At 39.6% G+C, this 27,939-nt stretch overlaps 1 protein-coding gene and 1 long non-coding RNA gene across 5 annotated transcripts in view; one reads left to right on the top strand and one right to left on the bottom strand.

The window, feature by feature from the left end:
* SIDT1 (SID1 transmembrane family member 1) overlaps window positions 1-27,939 on the bottom strand; it is a 112,752-nt gene that overhangs the window by 28,324 nt on the left and 56,489 nt on the right. For 3 of the 4 annotated variants that reach the window (XM_045502081.1, XM_045502079.1, XM_045502080.1), the window contains exons 6-10: window positions 27,729-27,812; window positions 26,144-26,231; window positions 24,873-24,944; window positions 24,363-24,456; window positions 10,604-10,647 (exon numbers count right to left, since the gene is read on the bottom strand). In XM_045502081.1, the coding sequence (XP_045358037.1) occupies window positions 10,604-10,647; window positions 24,363-24,456; window positions 24,873-24,944; window positions 26,144-26,231; window positions 27,729-27,812 (382 nt within the window). The remainder of the gene's footprint in view (window positions 1-10,603; window positions 10,648-24,362; window positions 24,457-24,872; window positions 24,945-26,143; window positions 26,232-27,728; window positions 27,813-27,939) is intronic. The other variant, XM_045502082.1, reaches the window with a different exon arrangement.
* On the top strand, window positions 159-20,254 carry LOC123610889. Its single transcript, XR_006718330.1, has 3 exons — window positions 159-169; window positions 5,557-5,559; window positions 19,971-20,254. It is a non-coding gene; the product is annotated as an uncharacterized LOC123610889 (long non-coding RNA).

Raw genomic sequence — 27,939 nt, 5'->3', positions numbered from 1 at the left:
TTGTTGATGCTAGTTGATGTTTATGGAGAACTTACTGCATGTCAGACACCCTTTTAACTTCTTTTCAAGAATTTACTCATTTAAGTTTTCAACAGCCCAATGAGGTGGGTACTATTCTCACCATTTTAAAATAACAAAAGAGAGGCACCGAGAGTGGTTTGCTGTATTAGTTTCAGTCAAAACTTATCTTCTTTTTATTTATTCATTTATTTATTTATTATTGTTTTTTAATGTTTATTTTTTATTTATTTTGAGAGACAGAGCAAGAGTGTCGGAGGGACAGAGAGAGAGAGAGAGAGAGAGAGAATCCCAAGCAGTCTCTGTGCTGTCAGCACGGAGCCCAATGTGGGGCTCGAACTCACAAACCCTGAGATCACGCATGACCTGAGCAGAAACCAAGAGTCGGACGCTTCACTGACTGAGCCACCGGGTCCCCCAAAACTTATCTTCTTAATTGAAAAACAACACCAGGATTTTCTTCCAGTATAGGAATAACTGGCAGCGAGCATGTTACTTTCATGGAGTATTCAAGAATATCTTTCAAAAAGACAAGGAGGTTGAGACTTGTTCTCATCTCCACTATAATAAGCTGATACTTTAAAGAAGCATCTAAGGGCAACATTTGCTTTTTAGGTTGTCTGCTACTGCTTACCAATGATTTTCTATTGGGTCATTTCCCTCAGTGTCTTTCATATTTGTCTCTTTTCAAGCTCAAACTCCCTCTTTTAAAGTTTTTAATTCAAGTGTAATTAACAAACAGTGTGATATTAGTTTCAGGTGTGCAACATGATTCAACAATTCTGTACATTCCTCGGTGCTTATCATAAATGTACTCTTAATCCCCATCACCTATTTCACCTGTAACCCCACCCACCTCCCTTCTGGCAACCACCAGTTTGTTTTCTGTATTTAAAAGTCTGTTTTTTTAATTTGTCCTTTTCTTTGTTCTTTTGTTTTGTTTCTTGAATTCCACATGTGAGTGAAATCATATAGTACTTATCTTTCTCTGATTGACTTATTTCACTTAGCACTATACCCTCTAGGTCCATCCATATTATTGCAAATGGCAAGATTTCATTCTTTTTTATGGCTGAGTAATATTCTATTGCACACACACACACACACACACACACACACACACCTTACATCTTCTTCATCCATTCATCAACCAATGGAAACTTGGGCTGCTTCCATAATTTGGTTATTGTAAATAATGCTGCAAGAAACATAGATGTGCCTAAATCTTTTTGAATTAGTGTTTTTGTTTTCTTTGGATAAATACCCAGTAGTGGAACTGCTGGATTATATGGTAGTTCTATTTTTAAATTAAAAAAATTTTTTTTTGAATGTTTATTTATTTTTGAGAAGGAGAGAGAGAGAGAGAGAAAGAGCGTGATCAGGGCAGGGGCAGAGAGAGAGGGAGATACAGAATCTGAAGCAGGCTCCAGGCTCCGAGCTATCAGCATAGAGCCCGATGTGGGGCTTGAACTAATGAACCACGAGATTATGACCTGAGCCGAAGTCAGATGCTTAACCGACTGAGACACCCAGGTGCCCCTATTTTTTATTTTTTATATTTATATACTTTTGAAAAAGAGAGAGAGAGAGAGAGAACACACAAGTGGGGGAGGGACAGAGAGAGAGGGAGACAGAGGATCCAAAGCAGCCTCTTCACTGACCGCTTAGAGCCTGATGGGCGTGAACCTACTTAAGCTGAGGTTGGATACTCAATTGATTGAGCCACCTGGGTGCCCTGATTCTTTTATTTTTTGAGGCACTTCCACACTGTTTTCCACAGTGGCTGCACCAGTTTGTATTCCTACCAACAGTGCATGAGGGTTCTTTTTTCTCCATATCTTCACCCACGCTTGTTATTTCTTGCCTTCTTGATTTTAGCTGTTCTGACAGGTGTGAGATGATATCTCATTGTGGCTTTGATTTGCATTTCCCTGAGGATGAGTGGTGTTGAGCACTCTTTTCATGTATCTGTTGGCCATCTGTAAGTCTTCACTGGAGAAATGTCTGTTCATGTCCTCTTCCCATTTTTAAATTGAATTATGTGTTTTTATGGTGTTCAGCTATATAGGTTCTTTATATATTTTGGGTATTAATTCCTTATTAGATATGTCATTTGCAAGTATCTTCTCCCATTCAATAAGTTGTCTTTTTGTTTTGTTGGTGGTTTCCTTTGGTGTGCAGAAACTTTTTATTTTGGTGTAGTCTCAATAGTTTATTTTTGCTTTTGTTTCCCTTGCCTGAGAAGACATAGCTAATGTTGCTAAGGCTGAGGTCAAAGAGATTACTGCCTGTGTTTTCTTCTAGAAATGTTATGGTTTCAGGTTACACATTTAGGTCTTTAATCTATTTTGAGTTTATTTTTGTGAATGGTATAAAAAAACAGCCCAGTTTCATTCTTTTGCATGTAGCTATCCAGCTTTCCCAACACTATTTGCTGAAGAGACTGTCTTTTTCCCATTGTATATACTTGCCTCCTTTGCTGTAGATTAATTGACCATAAAAGTGTGGGCTCATTTCTGAGCTTTCTATCTTGTTCCATTGATCTATGAGTCTTATTTTTATGCCAGTACCACACTGTTCTGATTACCACATATATTTTTTTTAAGTTTATTTATTTATTTTTGAGAGAGAGAGAGAGAGAGAAAGAGTGAGAGAGAGTGCAAGTAAGGGAAGGGCAGAGAGAGAGAGAATCCCAAACAGGCTCCTCACAGTCAGTGCAGAGCTCCACATGGGGCTTGAACTCACGAACTGTGAGATCATGACATGTGACCTGAGCCGAAATCAAGAGTTGGATGCTTAACCAACTGAGCTACCAATTTGCCCCTGGTTACTATACTTCTATAGTATATTTTGAAATCTGGGATTGTGATACCACCAATTTTGTTCTTTTTCAAGATTGCTTTGGCTGTTTGGTCTTTTGTGTTTTCAGACAAATTTTAGGATTATTGTTCCAATTCTATGAAAACTACTCTTGGTATTTTGATAGGGATTAAATCTGTAGATGTAAGATCTACATCACGTATAAGTTCTACCATTACCCTATGTCCTTTTATAAAGATGTAATTTTAAAATTATTAAATGTGTAAATAGGAAGTGAAGAATGACACTAAAATCATAAAACCCAGAATTTTTGGCATTTTGGTGCTACTGAGAAGCCCTCTACCACGAGAGGCAGAAGTGTGCATAGGAAAGTGCTTGAGTTTGGTTATGACAGGAGGTTGAAATGGTTTGTGGGAGGCAATGTTTTTGTGGGTGTAAACAAAGGAGAAAAAAAACCACAAAACCTAAAATCAAAGCTAGTGAGCAAACAAAAACAATCGCTGTTTTTTTAGGGGACACTTCATTAAAAAGCAAAAGCCAGCTGTGTGGGTCTGTTCAGACTTGGATGTGTCGCTGATTTCTGTACTCAGCTCTGGCTCATGATTGAGCAAGCTGTGATTCTAATCTGGTTGTTAGCCATTTTCACTGAGGCATCTGCAACATCACTAATTCTAGGATGGACAAGAGAACCAAGATTTTCATGGGCAAGACAAGTGCCAGAACATAAAGATGTTTTAATTTTGTGGACTTTTTTTTTTTTAAGAAATGTGCTCTTAAAAAAAATTTTTTTTTAACATTTATTTACTTTTGAGAGAGCGAGACAGAGCATGAGTGGGGGAGGGGCAGAGAGTGGTGGGGGTGGGGGTGGGGGTGGGCAGGTAGGGTACACAGAATTCAAAGCAGGCTCCAGGCTCTAAGCTGTCAGCACAAAGCCCGATGTGGGGCTGGAACTCATGGACCGTGAGATCATGACCTGAGCCGAAGTCGGCCGCTTAGCAGACTGAGCCACCCAGGGGCCCCTAACTCTGTGGACTTTTATAGGCACAATTTAAATATGAGATTGGCAACTTTGTATAACAGTATTCTGTTAATTTTTCTAATGTTTAAGACCTTCTCAGAATGCAAAAAACCAGAACATTGGCTCCCAAACTTCAAGTATGCTCCCAGAAGGAGAGTTATATTTATATTTAACTGTATGGTATTTAGAAAGAATTAAACACAAAATATCAGTTTATAGGACAGACCAAGATGTTCTGGCTGGGAATAAGTAAACATATAAAGTTGTGAATGAGCTCATCTTAATGAAGAGAGTTATTCTGGCATCTTTTTCTCTGAGCATGTGCCCTTTGCCATCTGTTTACTTACACTGCATAAGATATGGTTGCATGTTGGCTTTTAATATTAAATGCTCAACATGAGGAGAAAAACTTCACTTCATTTTGAGCATGTTTGGATCTTTCAGTGATTTCATATTTATAATTGTCTTGCCTTCTGTCTCTGGACTCAGGAGGTTGGAAGTTGAAGAGGTAGAGATGATGGGAACTAGCTGCTGGAAAATTTCAGTTTTATGCCAATAGGCTACCTATCCCAACTAGTCTCAACAGATGAGGAGAGAGTTCCAGTCCAAGATGGCAACATGGGAAGACACCGAGCTCATCTCCTCCACGGACACACCAAATCTACACCCTTTATAAAGCAATTCCTCCCGAAGAACCTAGGGCTGCCTGAGTAGCTTCTGCGCAAGTAAAGATAGAACAGCAAGAAAAACAAAGACATGGTAAGGAAGGGCACTATGGGAACTACAGTGGGAGGGACCATGAACAGATCTGTGTACCTTGGGGTGCTGACAAAAACCACGGTTTAAAAGGGCAACTAGGGGCACCTGGGCAGCTCAGTTGGTTGGGCATCTGACTCTCTTGGTCTCGGCTCAGGTGGTGATCTCATGGTTCGTGGATTCGAGCCCGAGATGGGCTCTGCACTGACAGCTCAGAGGCTGCATGGGATTCTCTCTCTCACTCTCTGCCCCTCCCCTGTTCACATGCACACGCACATTGTCCCTCTCAAAATCAATAAATAAGAACACTTAAAAAAAAAATAAAAGGGCAACTCGAATATGAAAGATCCAGCCTTCAAACTCCAGCAAATGGTGGGAGAGCTACTGGAACTCTCTCTGCTGGGAGGGTCTGGCCAGGGTCTTGGTTCATTGTCCCCCTCCACCTGGATGGAGTACAGGGGAGCATGGCCCAGATATCATAGCTGGCCCACCTCCTTAGTGCACATTAGTTTTAGAAGTTCTCTCTGCAGAAAGATGAATAAACTTTAAATATAAACCATATACAGTGAAGCCTTTCTACTCTAGTAAAATTTTGCCACCAACGTTAAGCGTATCTATTGAAGAGAATGTTTCTGAGGGGAAAAAAATAAAAGGACAGGCATCCTGAGTCCCCAGTGGCAAATTGGGTAAAATCTCTGTTTTTGGCACTCCTTGTAACCTATCAGTACTCCATGGCCACATTCCAGATGCCAGCATGGAGAGGAAGAAATACACGTCATGTTTAGCTGGTCCCTTTTTTTCCCACCATCCCACTGGGCTCAAAGAAGTGGCCTCATTCTCTCTTGCAAGAGTTTCTCTGCCTCGTCTTCTTGCTGTGGTAGCCTTCAACCTCTCCCCTTCTCTGGGGTCACAATGGCACGTGCAGTGGAGTAAGATAAACAAAGTGAGTCTGGAGGTTTTTGTTTTGTTTTGTTTTTAAGTTGAGAGAATGAGGAAAACCACAAAAATGAGATTTCTCTTAAAGAAAAAGTGGCAAGAAAAGCCAAGAAAATTTGTAAAAAGAAGCATCAGGACTAGAGTTTGAGACCCATTGCCACAGAACCTGATGGTGGCCTATGCTCCTTGACTCCTCCAAACTCACACTGCTTGTCTTCATTCCCTCGCACCCTGCTCTTTGCTAAGAGGCTGATTTGGTAATGGCTCCATGGAGGGAAGAATTTGATTGGCCATTGGGTTCTTAAGTCTAACAACTTGTCAAGTTTGTTAAGCTCTCTCACTTGAGACAGTAACCCTCTCTTACCCTCAGGTTCCATGCTGACAGCTCATGTGGTCCCAGAAGCCTGTGAGACATACTTCATTCACCTTTCTCTCCAGTTGTGGCTGAATTTCTGTATAGGTTTTTTACAATGATGTGAAATGTGGGATTTTTCACTGACAGGGCCACTAAAGGTTTTTAGAGCACAGAGCCTTTCCTAGTACCCCTCACAATACCCCAGAGGTCCCTGCCTTCAGTGCTAAGTGATGAGTGGGGAATACAGTAAAAAATGCCTTCACGGACTCAAGAAAGTCTTTACAAACACTATTTCCATTTCACCTGGCTCCACGAAATTGTCTCCATCTTTATCCCGTGAAGTATGAAAGACATCTCTTTGTTTTAAGCACAATCGGAACCAATGTCAATATTTTTCAAATAGGACTTAAAGAGTGGCAGGCAAATGAAAGAAAAACAAATACAGGGGAGCTGACAGATACTCCAAATGCAGCCTTCCTTTTGTTATGTAACTAAAACAGGGCTGCCACCAATTTGACAGCCTGTAGGGACCTGGCTCCATGTTTTCTGTGTGAAGCACAGGCAAGGTGAAAGCATCAGGCCCAGCTCCTCAGATGTCTAGGTCCACACTGATTTGGGTGGACACCATGCCAAGCCTAATGGGATCCTCCTTCCCTTTCAGACACTGCTCCTAGCATTTTCTCTGATTAGCAGCCCCCCAGGGCATTTCCTGTAGCTCTGAGCTCCACTGAACTTCCTGTAGCCCCCACAGTCACACTGATCCTGGCCCTTGGGAGAGAAAGAAATATTTTTTTAACTTTTTACTTTTATTCTTATCTTGAGAGAGATAGCATGCACAAGCAGGGGAGAGAGGAAGACAGAGAACGGGGAAGAGAGAGAGAGAGACTCTTTTTCTTGTAATGTTTTTTAATGTTTAGTCATTTTTTTTTTTTTAATTTTTTTTTTTTTTTTTCAACGTTTATTTATTTTTGGGACAGAGAGAGACAGAGCATGAACGGGGGAGGGGCAGAGAGAGAGGGAGACACAGAATCGGAAACAGGCTCCAGGCTCTGAGCCGTCAGCCCAGAGCCTGACGCGGGGCTCGAACTCACGGACCGCGAGATCGTGACCTGGCTGAAGTCGGACGCTTAACCGACTGCGCCACCCAGGCGCCCCTGTTTAGTCATTTTTGAGAGATAGAGACAGAGCATGGATGGGGGAGGGGCAGAGAGCTAGAGGGAGACAGCACCAAAGCAGGCTCCAGGCTCCAAGTGGTCAGCACAGAGCCTGATGCGGGGCTCGAACCCATGAACTATGATATCATGACTTGAGCTGAAGTCGGGTGCCTAACCGACTGAGCCACCCAGGTGCCGAGAGAGAGAGAGAAAGAGAGAGAGAGAGAGAGAATCTCAAGAAGGCTCCATGCTCAGTGTGGAGCCTGACACAGGGGCTCAATCCCATGACCCTGGGATCACAACCTGAGCAGAAATCAAGAGTTGGATGCTCAACCCACTGAGCCACCCAGGGGTCCCAAGAAAGACATTTCTATATCTTTGCTTCTCTGCAAACCTTCCTCCCCTGAATGTCTCACATTCATTTCAGTGCCCTTCACTTGCTTGTGTCTCTTGCTCCAGGCTGCTTTCTCAAAGCTCCACTGGATATGCTTAGGTTCTTTCCTAGAGTAGAGTGTGCCTTCTCTGCTCTTGTCTCCCGCATCTAGGTCTCATCTCACTTGTCATGTGCCTTCTCTCCCTGTAGCCTGTCTGCATAACAAAGGTGCTGTATTTCCTCCCTTTTTCAAAGTCCTTTGTGGTGAACACTCCTAGTCCCTACTTCCTAACTAAGCTGGGATTTTGTTCAGGTATCCTCGTCAGGCAGTCTGTGTGTTTAAGTCAGTGATTCCCAATTGGGGGTAGGGGTGGGGGAACCATTTTGCCCCTAAGAGAACATTGTCTAGGGACATTTTTAGTTGTCACAAGGAGGGAGTGTACTACTGGTTTCTAGTAGGTAGAGGTGAAGAATGGAGTTAGACATCCTACAATGTACAGGACAGCCCCCCCCCCCCCACCAAATAATTATCTGGCCTGTAATGTCAATAACGTTGAGTTTGAGAAACACCAGTCTTAGAGGAAGATGATCTCATCCTAGTTCTATAAGGAGGCTTGATTGATCTGTAGGTAAATCTATTCCTTTGTGGTGACTGGTTTAACAAGCAAATGATCCACTCTATGCCAATGAAACATGAGCAGTTACTGGGTGCCTCTGAAAAAGTCCTTCCCTTTGGATATTGTCAGGTGAGGGTGTCAAAGTGATTCATCTCACCACTGGCACTGGAATTAAAGCAGAGCCAGGGGAATGGCAGGGGAAAGGACCAGGGCCACCAGACTCAGTCAGTCCTAACTGCTCCCTTTTGTTCAACTTCCAGGGAGACAAGCATCTATATTGTTTAAGTGTGGTTTGAGATATAATTTGTTGTTATTTGCAGCTATGTGAATCCTAACTGATGCATCTTTACTCTTATCTTCTTTCCTACCCTCCATCTCTCCCTCCTTTCCATCTTCTTTCTTTTCTTTTCTTTTTTCTTTTCTTTTCTTTCTTTTCTTTTCTTTTCTTTTCTTTTCTTTTCTTTTCTTTTCTTTTCTTTTCTTTTCTCTTCCTTTCCCTTCCGTTTCCTTTCTCTCTCTTTCTCTCTCCCTTCCTCCCTCCCTCTCTCCCTTTCTTCCTTCCTCCCCCCTTTCCTTCCTTCCTTCCTTCCTTCCTTCCTTCCTTCCTTCCTTTCTTCCTTCTTTCCTTCCTTCCTCCCTTCCTTCCTCCCTTCCTCCTTTTCTTCTTTCTTTCTTTTCTTGTCACTCATTCACTTCTGCTTGCCATCTGAAGGGTCCTTTCAGAGCTAATTTTCAGAGCTTTCTTGATCTTAGATAATGATCTGAGCTAAAGTTTCAGCTCTGTCTACCTACACTTCACTGTTCAAGAAACTCTTCTGAACACGGAAATTCTTTCAATTATCAATATGGTAATAAAATACTTCATTGATACAATAAAAATAACGGACCATCCTTTCACAGAGCACCAATGGGATTGGACTAATCAGGCTTTCTAAGTTCAACTGGGACCTAAAATAAGAGCAAAACTTGGAAAGCACTAGAAGAAAAAGGATGAGATCCAGAGAGAAGACAAATTCATTTAAACATTTTATGAATAAAAGGGAAAGTAGCACTTAGTATTTTAAAGATGCTAGAGCAGGTGTCCTTTGATAGTCTTTCATATTGCTAGTCGAATGTTGTCAAAACCAATTGCCTGGGTGGCTGGAAAATAAACATGCTGACATTGAGGAAGACAAAAGTCAAAGGAAGGCAGGAGAAGCAGAGTGAGAAATGCTCCTGGTGGGTGGGTAGGGGATCAATTTGTGTTTCTCTAAGACTCTGTGGGCTCAGTTAAGTACAGAAAACACAGAACTGAACATCTGCTGCATGTGACTTAAAAATCAAGTCTCATTTCATCGTTCCTTTTCTAAATCATCACTCTGTGCCAAATAACTTATGAACACTGAGTAACTCATGCTTAGACTTTTTAAAAATGAGGATATTTACAAAAGGTGTAAACCTCCAGTTATAAAATAACTAAGTCCTGGGGATATAAGGTACAGGCTGGTCATTATATTGTGTATTTGAAAGTTCCTAAGAGAGTAGATCTTTTTTTTTTTTTTTAATGTTTATTTTTGAGAGATAGAGAGAGACAGAGAGAGACAGAGTGTGAGCAAGGGAGAGGCAGAGACAGAGGGAGGCACAGAATCTGAAACGGGCTCCAGGCTCTGAGCTGTCAGCCCAAAGCCTGACGCAGGGCCTGAACCCACGAACCTCGAGTTCGTGACCTGACTGAAGTCAGATGCTTAACTGACTGAGCCACCCAGGCGCAACACCCCCCCCCGCCCCCACCCAAGAGAGTAGATCTTAAAAGTTCTCATCACAAGAAAAAATTTGTAGCTCTGTGTGGTGATGGATGTTAACTAGACTTAATCGTGATAATCATTTTGCAATATATACAAATATTGCATCATTGTGTTGTATACTCAAAACTTACAATGTTACATGTCAGTTATTTCTTGATTTAAAAAAATGAGGACATTTAATTGTTAAAAAATTTTTATAAAAAGATCAGGTAATTGAGTTTCTTCAAATTATCAGAGTGGAGGAAAGGGCACATTACAATGGTCAAATAATCAATTATTCTGGATTTCCCAAAGTTATTACACTTGTTAGTCTCAAATAATTCAGGTTTTTAGCCACTTGAACAACAATAACAAAAAAGCCTCTATTTCAATTTGGGAAAACTGAACTGTGTATTAGAGTTGAGACAATAAATTCTTATTGTTCGCAAGTTGGCTTTGGGATGAAATAGGTGTGAACAATTTACATCCTATAAAAGATTAAACTTCTAAAGAAGATGAATGGCTGATAAATGAGCCATGGACACTTGCAAGGGACACTCTATGCAAAGGGTCTTAGTAGGAGCTCCATATCTCAGTACTTACCAACTCTGAAAACTGGTTCTCACTAGCTCTGCTTTCTCTAGAAAGACTGTAGATTAGATTAGTCTGTGGGATAGGAACCAAGGGAGGGTTTGGCAATGATGAAAGTCAGAGAGACAAAAGTGCCAAATGGGATGTTGCCGCACACTCTCTATCATTCGAATTGACTTTTCTTACCAGGGACTTTTCTTACCATCACTGGAACCAAAGCTTCCATCAATGGATTTTCTTTGAAATCTGTAAACAAGAACATACACATGCTCCTAAGACCATGAAAACTTCAGCATTTTACATTTGTTGCAGATTTGTCTGCTAGGATCTCTTAAAACAAGCCTTTGCATGTGGAGAAATTGGAACTCTGATATGTTGCTGGCAGGATTGTAACATGGTACAGCCACGTTGAAAAACTCGAAAGTGAAACAGACTTACCATCTGACCCAGCAATTCTGCTCCTAGGCATGTACATACATACATAAATTCATTTACTTATTTTCAGATTCATTTATTTTCAGATAATTCATACATCATAAAATTCATCCTCTAATGTGCACATTTCAATGCATTTTAGTATGTTCACAAAACTGCAACCAGAATATTTTCATCACCCCCCCAAAGAAATTTAAAACCTATTAGCAGTCACTCCCCATTCCCCACTCCTACACTTTCTGACAATCATGAATCTACTTTCTGTAAATTTGCCTGTTCTGGAAATTTCACATAAATGGAATCATAGCATATGTGGTCTTTTTTTGACTGGCTTCTGGTTCATCTATGTGGTAGGATGAATCAATACTTTGGTCTTTTATGTATAAATAATATTCCTTCATTTTATTTATTACTTTATTTATTTGTTTATTTATTTATTTATTTACTTATGTGAAATTTTTTTTTATTTTTTTTTTTTCAACGTTTATTTATTTTTGGGACAGAGAGAGACAGAGCATGAACGGGGGAGGGGCAGAGAGAGAGGGAGACACAGAATCGGGAACAGGCTCCAGGCTCTGAGCCATCAGCCCAGAGCCCGACGCGGGGCTCGAACCCACGGACTGCGAGATCGTGACCTGGCTGAAGTCGGACGCTTAACCGACTGCGCCACCCAGGCGCCCCATAATGTCTATTTTTGAGAGAGAGAGAGAGAGTGGGAACGGGGTGGGGCAGAGAGAGAGGGAGACACAATCTGAAGCAGGCTTCAGGTTCTGAGCTGTCAGCACGGAGCCCGACGTGGGGCCCGAGCTCACAAACTGTGACATCATGACCTGAGTCAAAGTTGGACACAATTGAGTGAGCCACCCAGGTGCCCCTAAATAGTATTCCTTTGTATGGATACACCATGTTTAATATATGTGTTTACATTTGGTGGACATTTGATTATTTCCACTTTTTGGCTATCATGAATAACACTGCTATGAACATTTATGTACAAGTTTTTCTGGGTATATATGTATTAAATTCTCTTGGGTATACACCTAGGTACAGATGTGCTAAGTATGAGGTAACTGTTTTGTGGGGTTTTTTTTTCCCCCAAACTTTCCCACAGCAGCTTTATAGCAGAAACTATTTTATGTTCCTACTAGCAATGTATGGAGTTTCAATTTCTCCACATCATTACCAACTCTTGTTGTTTTCCATTAAAAAAAAATTATAGCTAGCCTAGTGGGTGAGAAGTGGTATCTCCTTGTTTTTTCTATTTTCATTTCCCTGATAGCTAATGATGTTGAACATCTTTTCATATGTTTATTGGCCACTTGTAGATCTTTGGATAAATATTTATTCAAACTCTTTGCCCATTTTATTTATTTATTTATTTATTTATTTATTTTGTATCACTGGCTTGTAAGAATTCTTTATATCATGTGGATACTAGACTCTTACCAGATAGATATATGAGTTGCAAACATTTTCTCCAATTTTGTGTGTTGTATTTTCACTTCCTTGATAGCGTTCTTTAAAAGTGTAAAAATTTTAATTTTGATTAAGTTCAATTTATCTAATTTTTTTTGTTACATGTTCTTCTGGTGTCATATCTAAGAAATTGTTGCCTAATTCAAGGTCACAAAGATTTAAACCCAAGTTTTCTTCTCAGAGTTTTATAGATTTAGCTTGTATATTTAGATCTTTAATCTGCTCTGAGTTAATTTTCCATATGGTGTGAGGTAGGGGTAAAATTTCATTTTTTTCAGGTTGATACCCAGTTGTTTCAACACATTTATTGAAAAGAATATCCTTTCTCTGTTGAATTGTCTTGGTACCCTTGTCAAAAATATATTGATCATAAATGTAAGGCTTTATTTCTGAACTCTCAATTCTATTCTATTGATTTATACGTCTTTCTATATGTCAGTGCCAGAGTTTTTTTTTTTCCTTATTTTTTCTTTTCTTTTTTTTTTTTTTTTTTCAACATTTATTTATTTTTGGGACAGAGAGAGACAGAGCATGAACGGGGGAGGGGCAGAGAGAGAGGGAGACACAGAATCGGAAACAGGCTCCAGGCTCTGAGCCATCAGCCCAGAGCCTGACGCAGGGCTCGAACTCACGGACCGCGAGATTGTGACCTGGCTGAAGTCAGACGCTCAACCGACTGTGCCACCCAGGCGCCCCAGTGCCAGAGTTTCAATCATGTAGCTTTGTAGTAAGTTTTGATATCAGGAAGTGTAAGACCTCCGCTTTGTTCTCTTTTTTTCATGAGTATTTTACCTATTCTGGGTCTCCCCACCTTGCATTTCCATATGAATTTTAGGATCAGTTTGTCAGTTTCTGTAAGAAAGTCATCTGGGAGTTTGTAGGGATTATTTTGAATCTCTAGGTCCATTTGGGGACTGTTGCTATGTGTTTTAGTTCGTAGTGTTGCTGTAACAAATTATCACAAACATAGTGGCTTAGAACAATACAAATTTATTATCTTATAGTTCTGGATGTCAGAATTCCAAAGTACATCTTCTGTGGCTAAAATCAGGGTATGAAGCAGGGCTGTATTCCTTCTAGGGACTGCCAGGGGATTACTCTTTCCCTTGCCTTGTCTAGCTCCTGGAGGCTGCCTGCATTCCTGGACTCATGGCCCTTTCCTCCATCTTCAAAGTATATTGCTCTGGCCCTGTTTCCATCATCACATATCCTCCTTCTGCCCTAGACCCTCTTGCCTCCCTCTTACAAAGATCCTTGTGATTAGATTATACCCACATGGATAATCCAAAGCAATCTCCATAACTTTATCACATCTGTAAAATCTCTTTTGCCACGTAAAGTAACATATTCACAGGTTTTGGATATTAGAATGTGGACACCTTTTGGGGGCCATTATTTTACTACACCATCTGAATATTAAGCCCTCCAAACCATGAACATGGGATGTCTATTTACTTAGGTCCTTTTTAATTTCTTTCAAGGATGTTTTGTCATTTGCAATGTACAAGTCTTTAATTTGTTAAATTTATTCTTAAGTAGTTTATTATTTTTGATCCTATTGTAAATGGAATTGTTTTCTTAATTTCATGCTTGGATTAGTCATGGCCAGTGAATAGAAATAAAACTGGCTTTTGTATATTGATCTTGTATCCTATAATCTTGGTGAACTCAGGGTTTCTTTTTGGAGGTGATGAAAATTAGATAGTAGTTTTAGACAGTTGTGCAACTGTGAATATACTAAAATTAGACAGTTGTGCAACTGTGAATATGCTAAAAGTCATTGAACTTTATACTTTAAAAGGGTGAATTTTGTGGTCTGTGAATTATATCTCAATAAAACTATTACTAAAAAAGCCAGATATATCATTTGGGAACATCTATCAAACATTAAAATGTGAATCACCGTCTTCTCGCAAAATGAGCTTCCCTTTTGGATGTGAGGTTGGTCAGGGAGGAGGAAAGTTAGGGATTAGATGTGTTTGTGCTTTCATACATACTCTTACTTCTAGACAGAGACTTTAGAAATTGCACACCCCAGATCCTGGTATGTCTGGCGGAAGAACTTCTCTTTATACCTCTTTTGTTCCTAGAGACGGCAAATTCATCCCTGCCTCAGGGCCTCTGCTCTTTTTCTTTCTTTCTTTCTTTTTTTTTTTTGAGTGTTTTTTTTTTTTTAATTTATTTTTGAGAGACAGAGCACAAGTGGGGGAGGGGCAGAGAGAGAGGGAGACACAGAATCTGAAGCAGGCCCCAGGCTCTGGAGCTGTTGCACAGAGCCCAACCCGGAGCACGGACCCACCAACAGTGAGATCATGACCTAAGTCCGAGTCGAATGCTCAACTGACTGAGCCACACAGGCACCCCAGGGCCTTTGCTCTTGTTCTCTGCCTGGGCCACTCTCTCCCCAGATCCTCACATGGCTAGCTCCTTCTTCCTATTAAAGTCTTCCTTCTGAGATATCTTCCTTGCTGAACAAATCAAATCTAATGTAGATTCCCAATCCAACCATTCCCTCTCACACTACAGTGTTTTTTTTCCCTCCTGTCACTAGCTGAAATTATTTGCTTTATTAATTACTTGCTTGCTTATATGTTTCCCCTCTGTACAATATAAAGTCTGTTAGAGCAGGGATCTGGACTGTCTTGTTCACCACTGTATCCCTAAACGCTAGGACAGAGCCTGGCACATAGAAAATGATAACTAAATATTTGTTGACCGAGCAAGGCAGATTATTAAGAATGGTTACAATTTGCCCTGACTGTTCTAGCTGGCAAATGAGGCTGTGGTTGAGTCCCTTTTGGTAAAAATTAAGCTTTAAATTTAATTCCAGTACAGTTAGCACACAGTGTTATATTAGTTTCGGGTGTACAATATAGTGATTCAACACTTCTATACATTACTCAGTGCTCATCACGGTAAGTGTACTCTTAATCCCCTTCACCTATTTCACCCATCCCTCTACCTGCCTCCCTTCTGGTAACCATCAGTTTGTTGTCTATAGTTAAGAGTCCGTTTCTTGGTTTGCCTCTCTTTCTTCCCCAGCCCCTTTTACTTGTTTGTTTTGTTTCTTAAATTCCACACAAGAGTGAAATCATATGGTATTTGTCTTTCTCTGACTGACTTATTTCACTTAGCATTATACTCTCTAGCTCCATCCATGTTGTTGCAAGCAGCAAAATTTCATTTCTTTTTTTATTTATTGCTAAATAACATTCCACTGTATATACACCACGTCTTCTTTATCCATTCATCAGTTGATGGACACTTGGGCTGCTTCCATAATTTGGCTATTGTAGATAGTGCTGCAATAAATATAGGGGTATGTGTGTCCCCTTTTTAAGTTTTTATTTAAATTCTAGTTAATGTACAGTGCAATCTGAGTTTCACGTGTACAGTACAGTAATTCAACACTTCTATACATCACCCTGTGCTCATCACAAGTGCACTCCTTAATCCCCATCACCTGTTTCACCCTTCCCTCATACCCCCCCTCCTCTGGTAACCATCAGTTTGTTCTCTGTAGTTAAGAGTCTGTTTCTTGGCTTGTCTCTCTCTCTTTTTTTCCCTGTTTGCTCATTTGTTTTGTTTCTTAAATTCTACACAAGTGAAATCATATGGTATTTGTCTTTCTCTGACTTATTTCACGTGGCATAATACTCTTTTTTTTTAAAAAAAACCTTATTTTATTGTTTTATTCTCAAGTTAGTTAACATACAGTGTAGTCTTGGCTTCAGGAGTACAACCCAGTGATTCATCTCTTACATTTGACACCCAGTGCTCATCCTGAAAAGTGCCGTCCTTAATGCTGGTCACCCATTTAACCCAGCCCACTATCCCCATCAACTGTTAGTTTGTTCTCTGCGTTTATGGTCTCTTATGGTTTGTCTCCCTCTCTGTTTTTACCTTAGTTTTCCTTCCTTTCCCCATGTTCATCTGTTACATTTTTCAAATTCCACATATGAATGAAATCACATGATATCTGTCTTTCTCTGACTTATTTTGCTTAGTATAATACCCTCCAGTTCCATCCATGTTGTTGCAAATGGCAAGATTTCATTCTTTTTCATTGCCAAGTAGTTTTCCATTGTATATATAAACCACATCTTCTTTTTTTTTTCAATATATGAAATTTATTGTCAAATTGGTTTCCATACAACACCCAGTGCTCATCCCAAAAGGTGCCCTCCTCAATACCCATCACCCACCCTCCCCTCCCTCCCACCCCCCATCAACCCTCAGTTTGTTCTCAGTTTTTAACAGTCTCTTATGCTTTGGCTCTCTCCCACTCTAACCTCTTTTTTTTTCCTTTCCCTCCCCCATGGGTTTCTGTTAAGTTTCTCAGGATCCACATAAGAGTGAAAACATATGGTATCTGTCTTTCTCTGTATGGCTTATTTCACTCAGCATCACACTCTCCAGTTCCATCCACGTTGCTACAAAGGGCCATATTTCATTCTTTCTCATTGCCATGTACTACTCCATTGTGTATATAAACCACAATTTCTTTATCCATTCATCAGTTGATGGACATTTAGGCTCTTTCCATAATTTGGCTATTGTTGAGAGTGCTGCTATAAACATTGGGGTACAAGTGCCCCTATGCATCAGTACTCCTGTATCCCTTGGGTAAATTCCTAGCAGTGCTATTGCTGGGTCATAGGGTAGGTCTATTTTTAATTTTCTGAGGAACCTCCACACTGCTTTCCAGAGCGGCTGCACCAATTTGCATTCCCACCAACAGTGCAAGAGGGTTCCCGTTTCTCCACATCCTCGCCAGCATCTATAGTCTCCTGATTTGTTCATTTTGGCCACTCTGACTGGTGTGAGGTGATATCTGAGTGTGGTTTTGATTTGTATTTCCCTGATAAGGAGGGACGTTGAGCATCTTTTCATGTGCCTGTTGGCCATCTGGATGTCTTCTTTAGAGAAGTGTCTATTCATGTTTTCTGCCCATTTCTTCACTGGGTTATTTGTTTTTCGGGTGTGGAGTTTGGTGAGCTCTTTATAGATTTTGGATACTAGCCCTTTGTCCGATATGTCATTTGCAAATATCTTTTCCCATTCCATTGGTTGCCTTTTAGTTTTGTTGGTTGTTTCCTTTGCTGTGCAGAAGCTTTTTATCTTCATAAGGTCCCAGTAATTCATTTTTGCTTTTAATTCCCTTGCCTTTGGGGATGTGTCGAGTAAGAGATTGCTATGGCTGAAGTCAGAGAGGTCTTTTCCTGCTTTCTCCTCTAGGGTTTTAATAGTTTCCTGTCTCACATTCAGGTCCTTTATCCATTTTGAGTTTATTTTTGTGAATGGTGTGAGAAAGTGGTCTAGTTTCAACCTTCTGCATGTTGCTGTCCAGTTCTCCCAGCACCATTTGTTAAAGAGACTGTCTTTTTTCCATTGGATGTTCTTTCCTGCTTTGTCAAAGATGAGTTGGCCATACGTTTGTGGGTCTAGTTCTGGGGTTTCTATTCTATTCCATTGGTCTATGTGTCTGTTTTTGTGCCATAAACCACATCTTCTTAATCCATTTATCAGTTGATAGACATTTGGGTTCTTTCCATAATTTGACTATTGTTATTAGTGATGCTATAAACATTGCTATAAAAATTTATCTTTGGATAAATTCCTAGTAGTGCAATTGCTAGGTCATAAGGTAGTTCCATTTTTAATTTTTTGAGGAAGCTTCACACCATTTTCCAGAGTGGCTGCACCAATTTGCGTTCCTACCAACAGTGTAAGAAGGTTCCCCTTTCTCCACATCCTCGCCAACATCTACTGTTTTCTGACTTATTAATTTTAGCCTTTCTGACTGGTGTGAGGTGGTATCTCACTGTGGTTTTGATTTGTATTTCCCTGATGATGAGTGATGTTGAACATCTTTTCATGTGTCTTATTAGCTATCTGGATGTCTTCTTTGGAAAAGTGTCTATTCAGATCTTCTGCTCATTTACTCACCGGATTATTTGTTTTTTGGGTGTTAAGTTTGTAAGTTCTTCATAGATTTTGGATACTAACCCTTTATCTGATATGTTATTTGCAAATATCTTCTCCCATTCCATCTGTTGCCTTTTAGTTTTGTTGATTTTTTCCTTTGCTATGCAAAAGCTTTTTGTCTTCATGAGGTTCCAATAGTTCATTTTTTCTTTTATTTCCCTTGCCTCTGGAGACATGTCAAGTAGGAAGTTGCTATGGCCGAGGTCAAAGAGGTTGCTGCCTGTTTTCTCCTGTAGGATTTTGATGGTTTCCTGTCTCACATTTAGGTCTTTCATTCATTTTGAATTTATTTTTGTGTATGGTGTAAGAAAGTGGCCTACTTTCATTCTTCTGTTTATTACTGTCCAGTTCTCCCAGCACCATTTGCTAAAAGACTGTCTTAATTCCATTGGATATTCTTTCCTGCTTTGTCGAAGATTAGTTGGCCATATATTTGTGGGTCCATTTCTGGGTTCTTTATTCTATTACATTGATGTATGTGTCTGTTTTCATGCCAATACCATACTGTCTTGATGATTACAGCTTAGTAGTACAGGCTAAAGTCTGGGATTGTGATGCCTCCAGCTTTGGTTTTCTTTTTCAACATTACTTTGGCTATTCAGGGTATTTTGTGGTTCCATATAAATTTTAGGATTGTTTATTCTAGCTCTGTGAAGAATACTGGTGCTATTTTGATAGGGATTGCACTGAATGTGCGGATTGCTTTGGGTAGTATTGACATTTTAACAATATTTGTTCTTCTAATCCATGAGCTTGGAATGTTTTTTCATTTCTTTGTGTCTTCTTTAATTTCTTTCATAAGCATTCTATAGTTTTCAGCATACAGATCTTTTACCTCTTTGGCTGAGTTTATTCCTAGGTATTTTATGGTTTTTGGTGCAATTGTAAATGGGATCAATTCCTTGATATCTCTTCCTGTTGCTTCATTATTGGTGTATAGAAATGCAACCGATTTCTGTACATTGCTTTTATATCCTGCAACTTTGCTGAATTCACGTATCAGTCCTAGCAGTTTTTTGGTGGAGTCTTTTGGGTTTTCCATGAAAAGCATCATGTCATCTGCGAAGAGTGAAAGTTTGACTTCTTCTTTGCCAATTTGGATGCCTTTTATTTAGTTTCATTGTCTGATTGCTGAGGCCAGGACTTGCAACACTATGTTGAACAACAGTGGGGAGAGTGGACAGCCCCATTGTGTTCCTGATCTCAGGGGAAAGCTTGCAGGATGATATTAGCTGTATAAAGCTGTATAAAACCATATATGACTTTTATGATGTTAAGGTATGTTCCTTCTATCCCGACTTTCTTGAGGGTTTTTATTAAGAAAGGATGCTGTATTTTGTCAAATGTTTTTTCTGCATCTATTGACAGGATCATATGGTTTTTATCCCTTCTTGTGATCCCTTCTTTTTATCCCTTAATGTGATGTATTATGTTGATTGATTTGCAAATATTGAACCAGTCCTGCAGCCCAGGAATGAATCCCACTTGATCATGGTGAATAATTCTTTTAATGTATTGTTGAATATGATTTGCTAGTATCTTGTTGAGAATTTTTGCAGCCAGGTTCGTCAGGGATATTGGCCTGTGATTCTTTCTTAGCATAATACTCTTCAATTAGTGCACTTGTACTTTTTGGGTAAATACCTAGTAGTGTAATTGCTGGGTTGTAGAGTAGTTCTATTTTTAACTTTTTGAAGAATCTCTATACTGTTTTCCACAGTGGCTGTACCAGTTGGCATTTCCACCAACATTGCACGAGGGTCCCTTTTTCTCCACATCCTCACCAACACCTGTTGAAATCCCTTTTTAAAACAATCCTAGTGAGATTAAGTGGCAAGCAATTATATGCACTCATAAAAGATGATGTGTTGGGGGCACCTGGGTGGTTCATTTTGTTGAACGTCCGACTCCAGCTCAGGTTATGATCTCACAGTTTATGAGTTCAAGCCCCACATCGGGCTCACTTCTTTCATGGAAGAGCCTGCTTCAGATCCTCTATCCTCCTCTCTCTCTATGCCCCTTCCCCACTTGTGCTCTTTCAAAATAAATAAAACATTAAAAGAAAAAATGATGTGTTTGTGCTAACAGGCTGTACCCACATTTGCTATAGATTCAGGAGCTGATAAGATTCTTCAGTAGAGATTAAATGATTTAGAAAGCTAGGCTGAGGCAGACTGTATCCAGTGAGCAAAGGAGAAGATCGTAAATGAGAACTCTCCTAGATTGATTGCAAAATGGCTACACCTCCTCTTGTATTTAGCTCCTTAAATCAAAAGGTGGAGTTAGTGTGTTCACCTCTTGAGTCTGGACTGTCCTCATACTTGTTTTGGCTAATAGGAAGGAGAAGTGATATCATGCCACTTCTGAACCTACATCTTACGGAGGCCTTAAAGTCTTCTGCTATCTCTCTTGGCGATACAACAAACAAGGGCTAGCCTGCTGGAATTTGGGAGACCACGTGCAGCTGAGGCTGGTCTAGAAGAGCCAGCGCCTAGCTGACGCCAGGTGATAGCACTCTATAGCCACACCCAACTGCGACCTCTGAGCCCAGTCTGGATTAGCAGTGTCATCCTGCTGGCCCAGAGATTTGTAAGTAAACTTAACTATTTCTGTATGCCATTGGAGCTTTTATGGTTGATTTTTATGCAGCATTATTGTGGCCACAGATAACTGATGCAAGAATCAAGGGAGGGATGAGTACTCAGGGTTGTGCAGTTTAAACTCAATGTCTGGTAGGGTGGTTGAAAGAAATGAATAAGAGAACATGTATCCAGTGTTTGGCCCCAGTCCTGCACATTTATTGTAGTGACTCCTTACATACTTGCTGAATGGATTGTGGCTGGCAATGGGAGGGGGATGGTGTTTAGATTCAAGCCAGTATAGCTAATACTTTGGATTCTTAGCTTCCTGAGAGCAGGGCCATGTCTCTTATCCATATTTTCATCCTAATTTCATAGCATGTACTACAAATCCCATGTGTACTAATAATAAAGTACAGAGAACTTATCAAGCAAATGGCGTTATGCTCCAGGACTAGTTTCATTTGGTTCTGTAGAAAACTTTGTTATTTTTGCTTAGTTCAATGAGAGAGTTCTGTTAGCATTTTTCCTCCATCTATTATTTTATTTAGAATGCCAAATGGTTCTTATGTCTCCAGATTTCAATTTTCACTTTCGCTATATTTGGGAAGAATCTATGCTTGTGCGATTGACTATAGCAAAATAATCTGGCAGCCAGAGGTTTCAACAAAGCCTAATACCACAGCTTTCAAAACCTGTGCTTCCTGCTGTAGCTGTATGACAATGTCAGGGACATTGATATCCGTCTCTACTTTTTTTGTCTGTATGCTGATTATGCATGCTAGCTAACTAAAGAAGTGAAATCCTATTTTCTAAAATCTAAAACATCAGGAGTAGAGACAGTCTTCCTAAGAGAGCATAAGAGATGAACTTCTTTTTCCATGATCTTGGAGTTCATCTGAGTCCAAATTGACAGCTTTTGGGATCCTTTTCCATTCGAATCCATGCTGGGGTACTAGGCTTTTGGTCTGGCCCCCTTGATCAGGACTGCCTTCTCTCACATGCCCTTACCACTCCAGACCTGTATTGACCAGCCTGCTTCATAGGTAAGGCTCTGGAGCCACGTTGCCTGGAAATCCAGGCAAATCCCAGCTCCCTCATTTACTGGCTGTGAATTTGTGGTCAAACTGCTTCACCTCTCTGTGCCTCAATTTCCTTAACTGTCAAATGGTGATAATACTAGTGCTTGTTGTAGGGCATCAATTGAGATAATCTCAGATAATCACGGTGCCTAGTAAATGTCAGTGATTATGATCTAATAAATTAAATGGGCTGATAATCAGTTAATGTATATACTTTCAAGATATATTTGCCTGTGAACTGGGATTTTTGTTTTTAATTTCTTATTAGAAAATAACTTCAAATTTACAGAGAAGTTGTAAGAATAAGAATAAAATATAGAATACTCACATATGCTTTATCTAGATTCATTTGTTAGCATGTTATCCCATTTGCTTTATCATTCTGTATGTGTATGTACGTATATAACTATATATATGCTATATATATATATTATATATAATTTTTGGACCATTTGAAAGTAAGTTGCATATGTCATGAACTTTTATTCTTAAATATTTCTGTTTTTAAAAAGTAAGCTCTATGACCAATGTGGGTCTTGACTCACACAACCCCAAGAGCAAGAGTCACATGCTTTACTGACGGAGCCAGCCAGGTGCCCTAAATATTTCCAAAGAATAAAGATATTCTCGTACCTAACCATAGTATAGTTGTCAAATTCAGCAAATCTAACATTGATAAGATACTCTAATCTGTCTGTATTATAATTTTGTCAATTGACCCAATAATGTCTGTTATAGTATATTCTTCTAGTAAAACATCCAATCTGAGACTAGGTGTTGTCTTTAGTTGCCCATATCTCTTTAGTCTCCTTCAATCTGGATCATTTGCACAGCCTTTCATTTGTCTTTAATAGAATGCTTGTCATTTTGGGGTAGTTTGATTTTTCCTCAGGATTATATTCAAAATATGTATTTCTGGCTGGAATACTGCATGAGTAGTGCCGTGTCCTCAGATTGTCACATGTGGAGGCACACAGTGTCTTACCTTCCCCTTGCTCACATTAATTTTGATCACCCAGTCAATCCTTGTCTGAGTTCTCCATTGTATAGTTACTATGTTTTCCCTTAGAATAACTAAGCAACTCGTGGGGATACACTTTATGGTCATGCACATATTTTGATTTTCATCAGATTTTCCTCTTAGTTTTAGTATCCACTAATTATTCTTAACCTGATATTTGCAAGATGATGATTTTCCAATTCCAGCACTCCCTCCATTTTTTCCAGTCAGCTTTTGGCATTCTTATGTAGGCAAGAGTTCTTCCTTATACTGTGGGCATTTGCTAATGACTCGCTTCCTCAATGTATACCTGTTTTATTGACTTTGGATTGTATCTGGAGATATTTAGGTCCTTCCTTCCTTCCTTCCTTCCTTCCTTCCTTCCTTCCTTCCTTCCTTCCTTCCTTCTTCCATCAATATGGATTCATGAATTTCTACTTTTCTCAATGGTTTATAATTTATTACTCTCCTTAAGTATTCTGGTGCTCAAATTGTTCTAGATATGGTTAATGGTAGTCCCAGGGTTTTAAAATTCAATTTCTCAACTGAAAAGCTTTGTAAAGTCACAGAAGAGAATTATTTTTTTCTACTGATGCTGTTAAATTGCCCAATAGTCTGAAAACTCTGGGCTGGCTTTGTTTTCTTCAGATGTTCACGAGGGGAAAGAACATTTGTTTATTATAGGCCTTCTGCCATTCTTTTGTAGTTGCTTCACAGAGACCACAACAAAGTACAGAATTTTCAATGTTTGGGCCTGCTCAGGGACACCAGGAAAAACTGGAGCTCTTTTTATTAGGGGCTCCAATCTCTTGGGAAGGGAAATTGTCTTAGTCAAATTACAATATAATCATTTCCTTTTTTTTCCTTCAAGGGACATTTTACTGGAAAATTGATGCTATAATAGTAAGAAAGCACTTGGCAATGAAATATCAAAGCGCATCACTCCTGCTATTTATTATACCTCAAGGTTTATTTTAGACATTAAATTTACTTGTTGATGGAATTTTTAAAGCTGTTCCTAAATCTCCATATTAGGAAGAACTCCTCATTTCCTACATTCCATAGGATTTACAGTATTTCCTGATCCAAAAAAATACCCAAGCTGTCTTTCTGTTGAGGTTTTATTAACTATGAAAATAACTAATACTCTAAACAGTACTCACTCTGTGCAGGACATTGACGTAAACACTACAGCTATACAATTCTATGAGGTAAATTATTATCTCATTTTTGAGGAGGAGGAAACTGAAGCACAGAGAGGTTAAGTAACTAGCCCAAGGTCACACAGTTAGTGGTTGAGGTAGAGTTGAATCTGGTCAAGATGGCTGTAAAGCCTAATGCTCTACTCACCACACAGAGACAAGCAAAGGGGGTTAACATTTCTTGATACTCTTGACCTACCTGATATAATGAACAAACGCAATAAGCAGGCATCCCAAGTAGAAGGAGAAGAAGATGAGGAAACTGAGAAGGATGGATTTCACATAAATAGTTTCTGTGGGAAGAGAAACAACTTTGGTCAGGGTGTCCTCAGGAAAAAAGAGAACCATGTTCAGGACAGGATGGCTTCAAGGGCTCATCTCCATTACACCCACTCTTAAGTCCTAATATAATTCCATTCAAAGCAGCAAAGCTACTGGAGGTCACCCAGACATTCTCCACAAATGGCTACCTATCACAGTGATGACTTCCCAATGGAAGCCAGGAAGGGACTTCCTGTATACAATGTCATAATTGAGTTCCCTTTCTTTCTGGAAGAGATTTAACAACATGCTTTGATTCTCTCTTCTATCTCCAAGGTAAATATTAGTTTTCTTATGATGTTTCTCTGGAAGGATGACATTAGTGTTAAGTATATGATTGCCTTCGGACATAGAAATCTTTCCATGGAATCCTAGAGCCAATACTGACCTTTAATGGAAGGAACAATGGTCACTTTAAGGTTCTTTGCTCGTTGTAGATTCCAGGTTTGGTTCTCCTTTTCTGGTAAAAAAGAAAAAGGCAAAATAGATCAGATACTTGGTTCTTGGCCTCTCATCTAAACAGCTGTTCAAAAACTGTCCACAATTAGCTCTGGTTGTTGAATTTTCTTTTAGCAAGAACTAGAGGAAAACCTAACTCCCAAAGCTGCAAACTATCTAATATGGCTTTTGGCTAAACTTTCACGATAGCCTTTGCCTCACTGCATTTTTGGTAGTATTGAAGAAGTGAGACTGTAGCCTCCCTTCTTGAGTAAAGAAAGCTTGACTCATCCTCTGATATCCATGTGGCCCAATATGCCATAGACATCTGAAGAAACTGGCTACAAAAATAGAAAGCTGTCTTGTCTTTTGCTTTGCATTATTCTAGCCAGTGAAAAAACAATTTTTTTGTTACATAGTCATAAAATGACTTGTAGTTTGCCAAAGAACATTGGACACTGGCAAAACTCTAGAGTTAGGTAATCAAGAGATTAAAGAATACATGAAGAATACATCTCACCTGAATGTCAAGAGAACCATATTTTACTGAACATTAAACACCCTCTGTGTTGATCACATGTGGCTCATCAGCTGCTGGGGGTCTGTGTTTTCAATCAATAGCCTCTTGCATTCCCACAGTAGTGACTGGGTAGTTAGCCATAGTCATTTGTACTATGCCTAAGGGTATTACACACAGTCCCTGTCATTGGGATAAATGGTCCTGCTTTGCTTTCTTACTATCTTGCAAGGTATAATTTTGGCAACTGAAATTGAGAACTCTGAATTTTCCTCGTATGTCCTTGTGGAAATGAGGACTACTGATTAACACAAATGGCTCCATTACTGCTGGCTACCAAACCAGTCTTAGACAGTGGACCTTGATATGCTACATAAAATCATTATTTCACAACAGCAAATATTTGTTGAGTAAAAGGCAAACTGAGTGAATATACCTCACATGGTCTGATAGAGCCCAAGACTTTGAAAAGATGTAGTGCACTAAATGACATTTTGTAGTATCAGTAATCCTTTTAGATTTATCATTTTCTTCCCTATGTTTTTTTTTTTCAAAGATCTTTCAGACTGCCTTGCAAGTTACTGCTGATGATCCCCAATGAGAATTAGAGATGGTAGTAAGGGGCCATGGGGAGCTTTTGGCTTCCCTTCTCTTCCATTTCATTAGGTTTTTCTAAGTCGCAAACATTCCTCACTATCTCTTACCCTGGATAAAGAAAGATCCTCCACAGGCATAATCTTCAGGCTTTATCACAAATACCACGAAGAACTGCTCGCCTGGAAAATCCTTCTTCTGCATAAGACATAACAACTTATGATAGCAAGAAAGGATAGCAAGAGGGGAGAAAGTCCATGGTGGTGGGGGTGGGAGCAGAAAGAGATGAAAGAGAAGAAAAGTAAAGTTCACCCCTGCCCCTAGTTTCTTAGAAAGAACTTTCAGATACCTAGGATCTACTCCAGAGTTTAGCCACAATAAAATAATTGTTAAATCCAAAAAATTAAACAGGTACACTATCGTAATCTCAATGTATCTTGTGCCCACTTATGTGCTTAAGACTGTAATAGGCCCCGTGTAAAAAAATATGTCAACAGCCTATGTTTAATAATAATACTTGTACTTTATATTTTTAAAATTAACATACTTTATTTTTAGTCTGCTTTGGGTTCACTATGTTCAGGTTTTATTATTTGAAAATCCAATGATACATGACTTTCCTAACAGTCACACAGTCACAGTTAATAATTTAGGTTAGGGATGCAAAAGTGAGACCTGCGTTATAGTCCTGGCTTTGACTTTCTCTAAGTGTGCTTCTCTGTGTCCCAGTCTCCTTATTCACGAGTGAACAGGAGCAGAGATGTGGGATTATCAAAATTGAGGCACTAGGAAATCAAAGCCTAAGAGAAGTTTTTACATTTGATAGCTAAATCCTCATTTTTTGTTCTTTTTTTTTTTTAATGTTTACTTATTTATTTTGAAAGAGCAAGAGTGTGAGCAAAGGAGGGGCAGAGAGGGAGAGAGAGAGAGAGAGAGAGAGGGAATCCCACGCAGGCTCCACATTGATGGCGTGGAGCCTAATGCAGGGCTTGATCCCCCAAACCGAGAGATCATGACCAGAGCCAATATCAAGAGTCGGAAGCTTAATCGACTGAGCCACCCAGAAGCCCTCATTCTTTGTCCTTTAGTAGACAGCATCACCTTACTTTGGAGAACAGATGAAGTTGTAGGTACCTTAAGTAAATACCACCTTAAAGGCAGGGACAGAATCTTTTTGAAAATCATTTTTGCTATAAAATTACCATTGAAATAATTTAATTACAAATAACAAAAGGGCAAATGGCTGTATACATGAGGTCCATATTCCTTTGAACCTATCCATTCTGTCCAGAGTTGAAGTCCTTTTTTGGATACTGTTACAGGTATATAGAGTATTAGAATATGTTTAATTGCTTTAAATGGATCAGATAAACTTTACACTAAATCGGCATCTCCCAATAAGTACACTGGCATCTCACCTTACCTCTCTAAGCAATCTGTCAGATATATGTCCCACTGCATCATGGGTTCCCAAGACCCCCTAAGGTAATGGGGCCCCTGGCAGAGCACTATTGTCCACCATGGCCTGGTCTTTGACTTCAGGAGTAGGAATCCTTGTTTTAAAGCCAATCATAAAGGAAAGAGATCCAAGGACACAGTGAATGACAATACCTTTTGAATGCTCGTCCAGCAGGTAACCTGACTATAAACTGTGCATTGTCTTTGACAATAGTGACCACCAAAGTGATGTCTCACCTGCAGTGTAATGGCAGCTTTCTTGGTCATGGACTGATAGACACCATTAAATTCCACATTGTGGTCGAGATCATATACTGGGCACTACAACATGCATGAAGGATAAAAAGGAAAGCATCACTAAAGCCATACTACACACAACACACATTCTATCCAGAGGATCATAGAGCAAGGGGTTCCTTACTAAGCCAGAAAGCATGAAAAGTTTTCT

Source organism: Leopardus geoffroyi, chromosome C2 (assembly GCF_018350155.1).
Source record: "Leopardus geoffroyi isolate Oge1 chromosome C2, O.geoffroyi_Oge1_pat1.0, whole genome shotgun sequence".
Taxonomy (NCBI): domain Eukaryota; kingdom Metazoa; phylum Chordata; class Mammalia; order Carnivora; family Felidae; genus Leopardus; species Leopardus geoffroyi.
The sequence above is the reverse complement of the archived record's forward strand: the minus strand, read 5'-3'. Positions and strand labels throughout refer to the sequence as shown.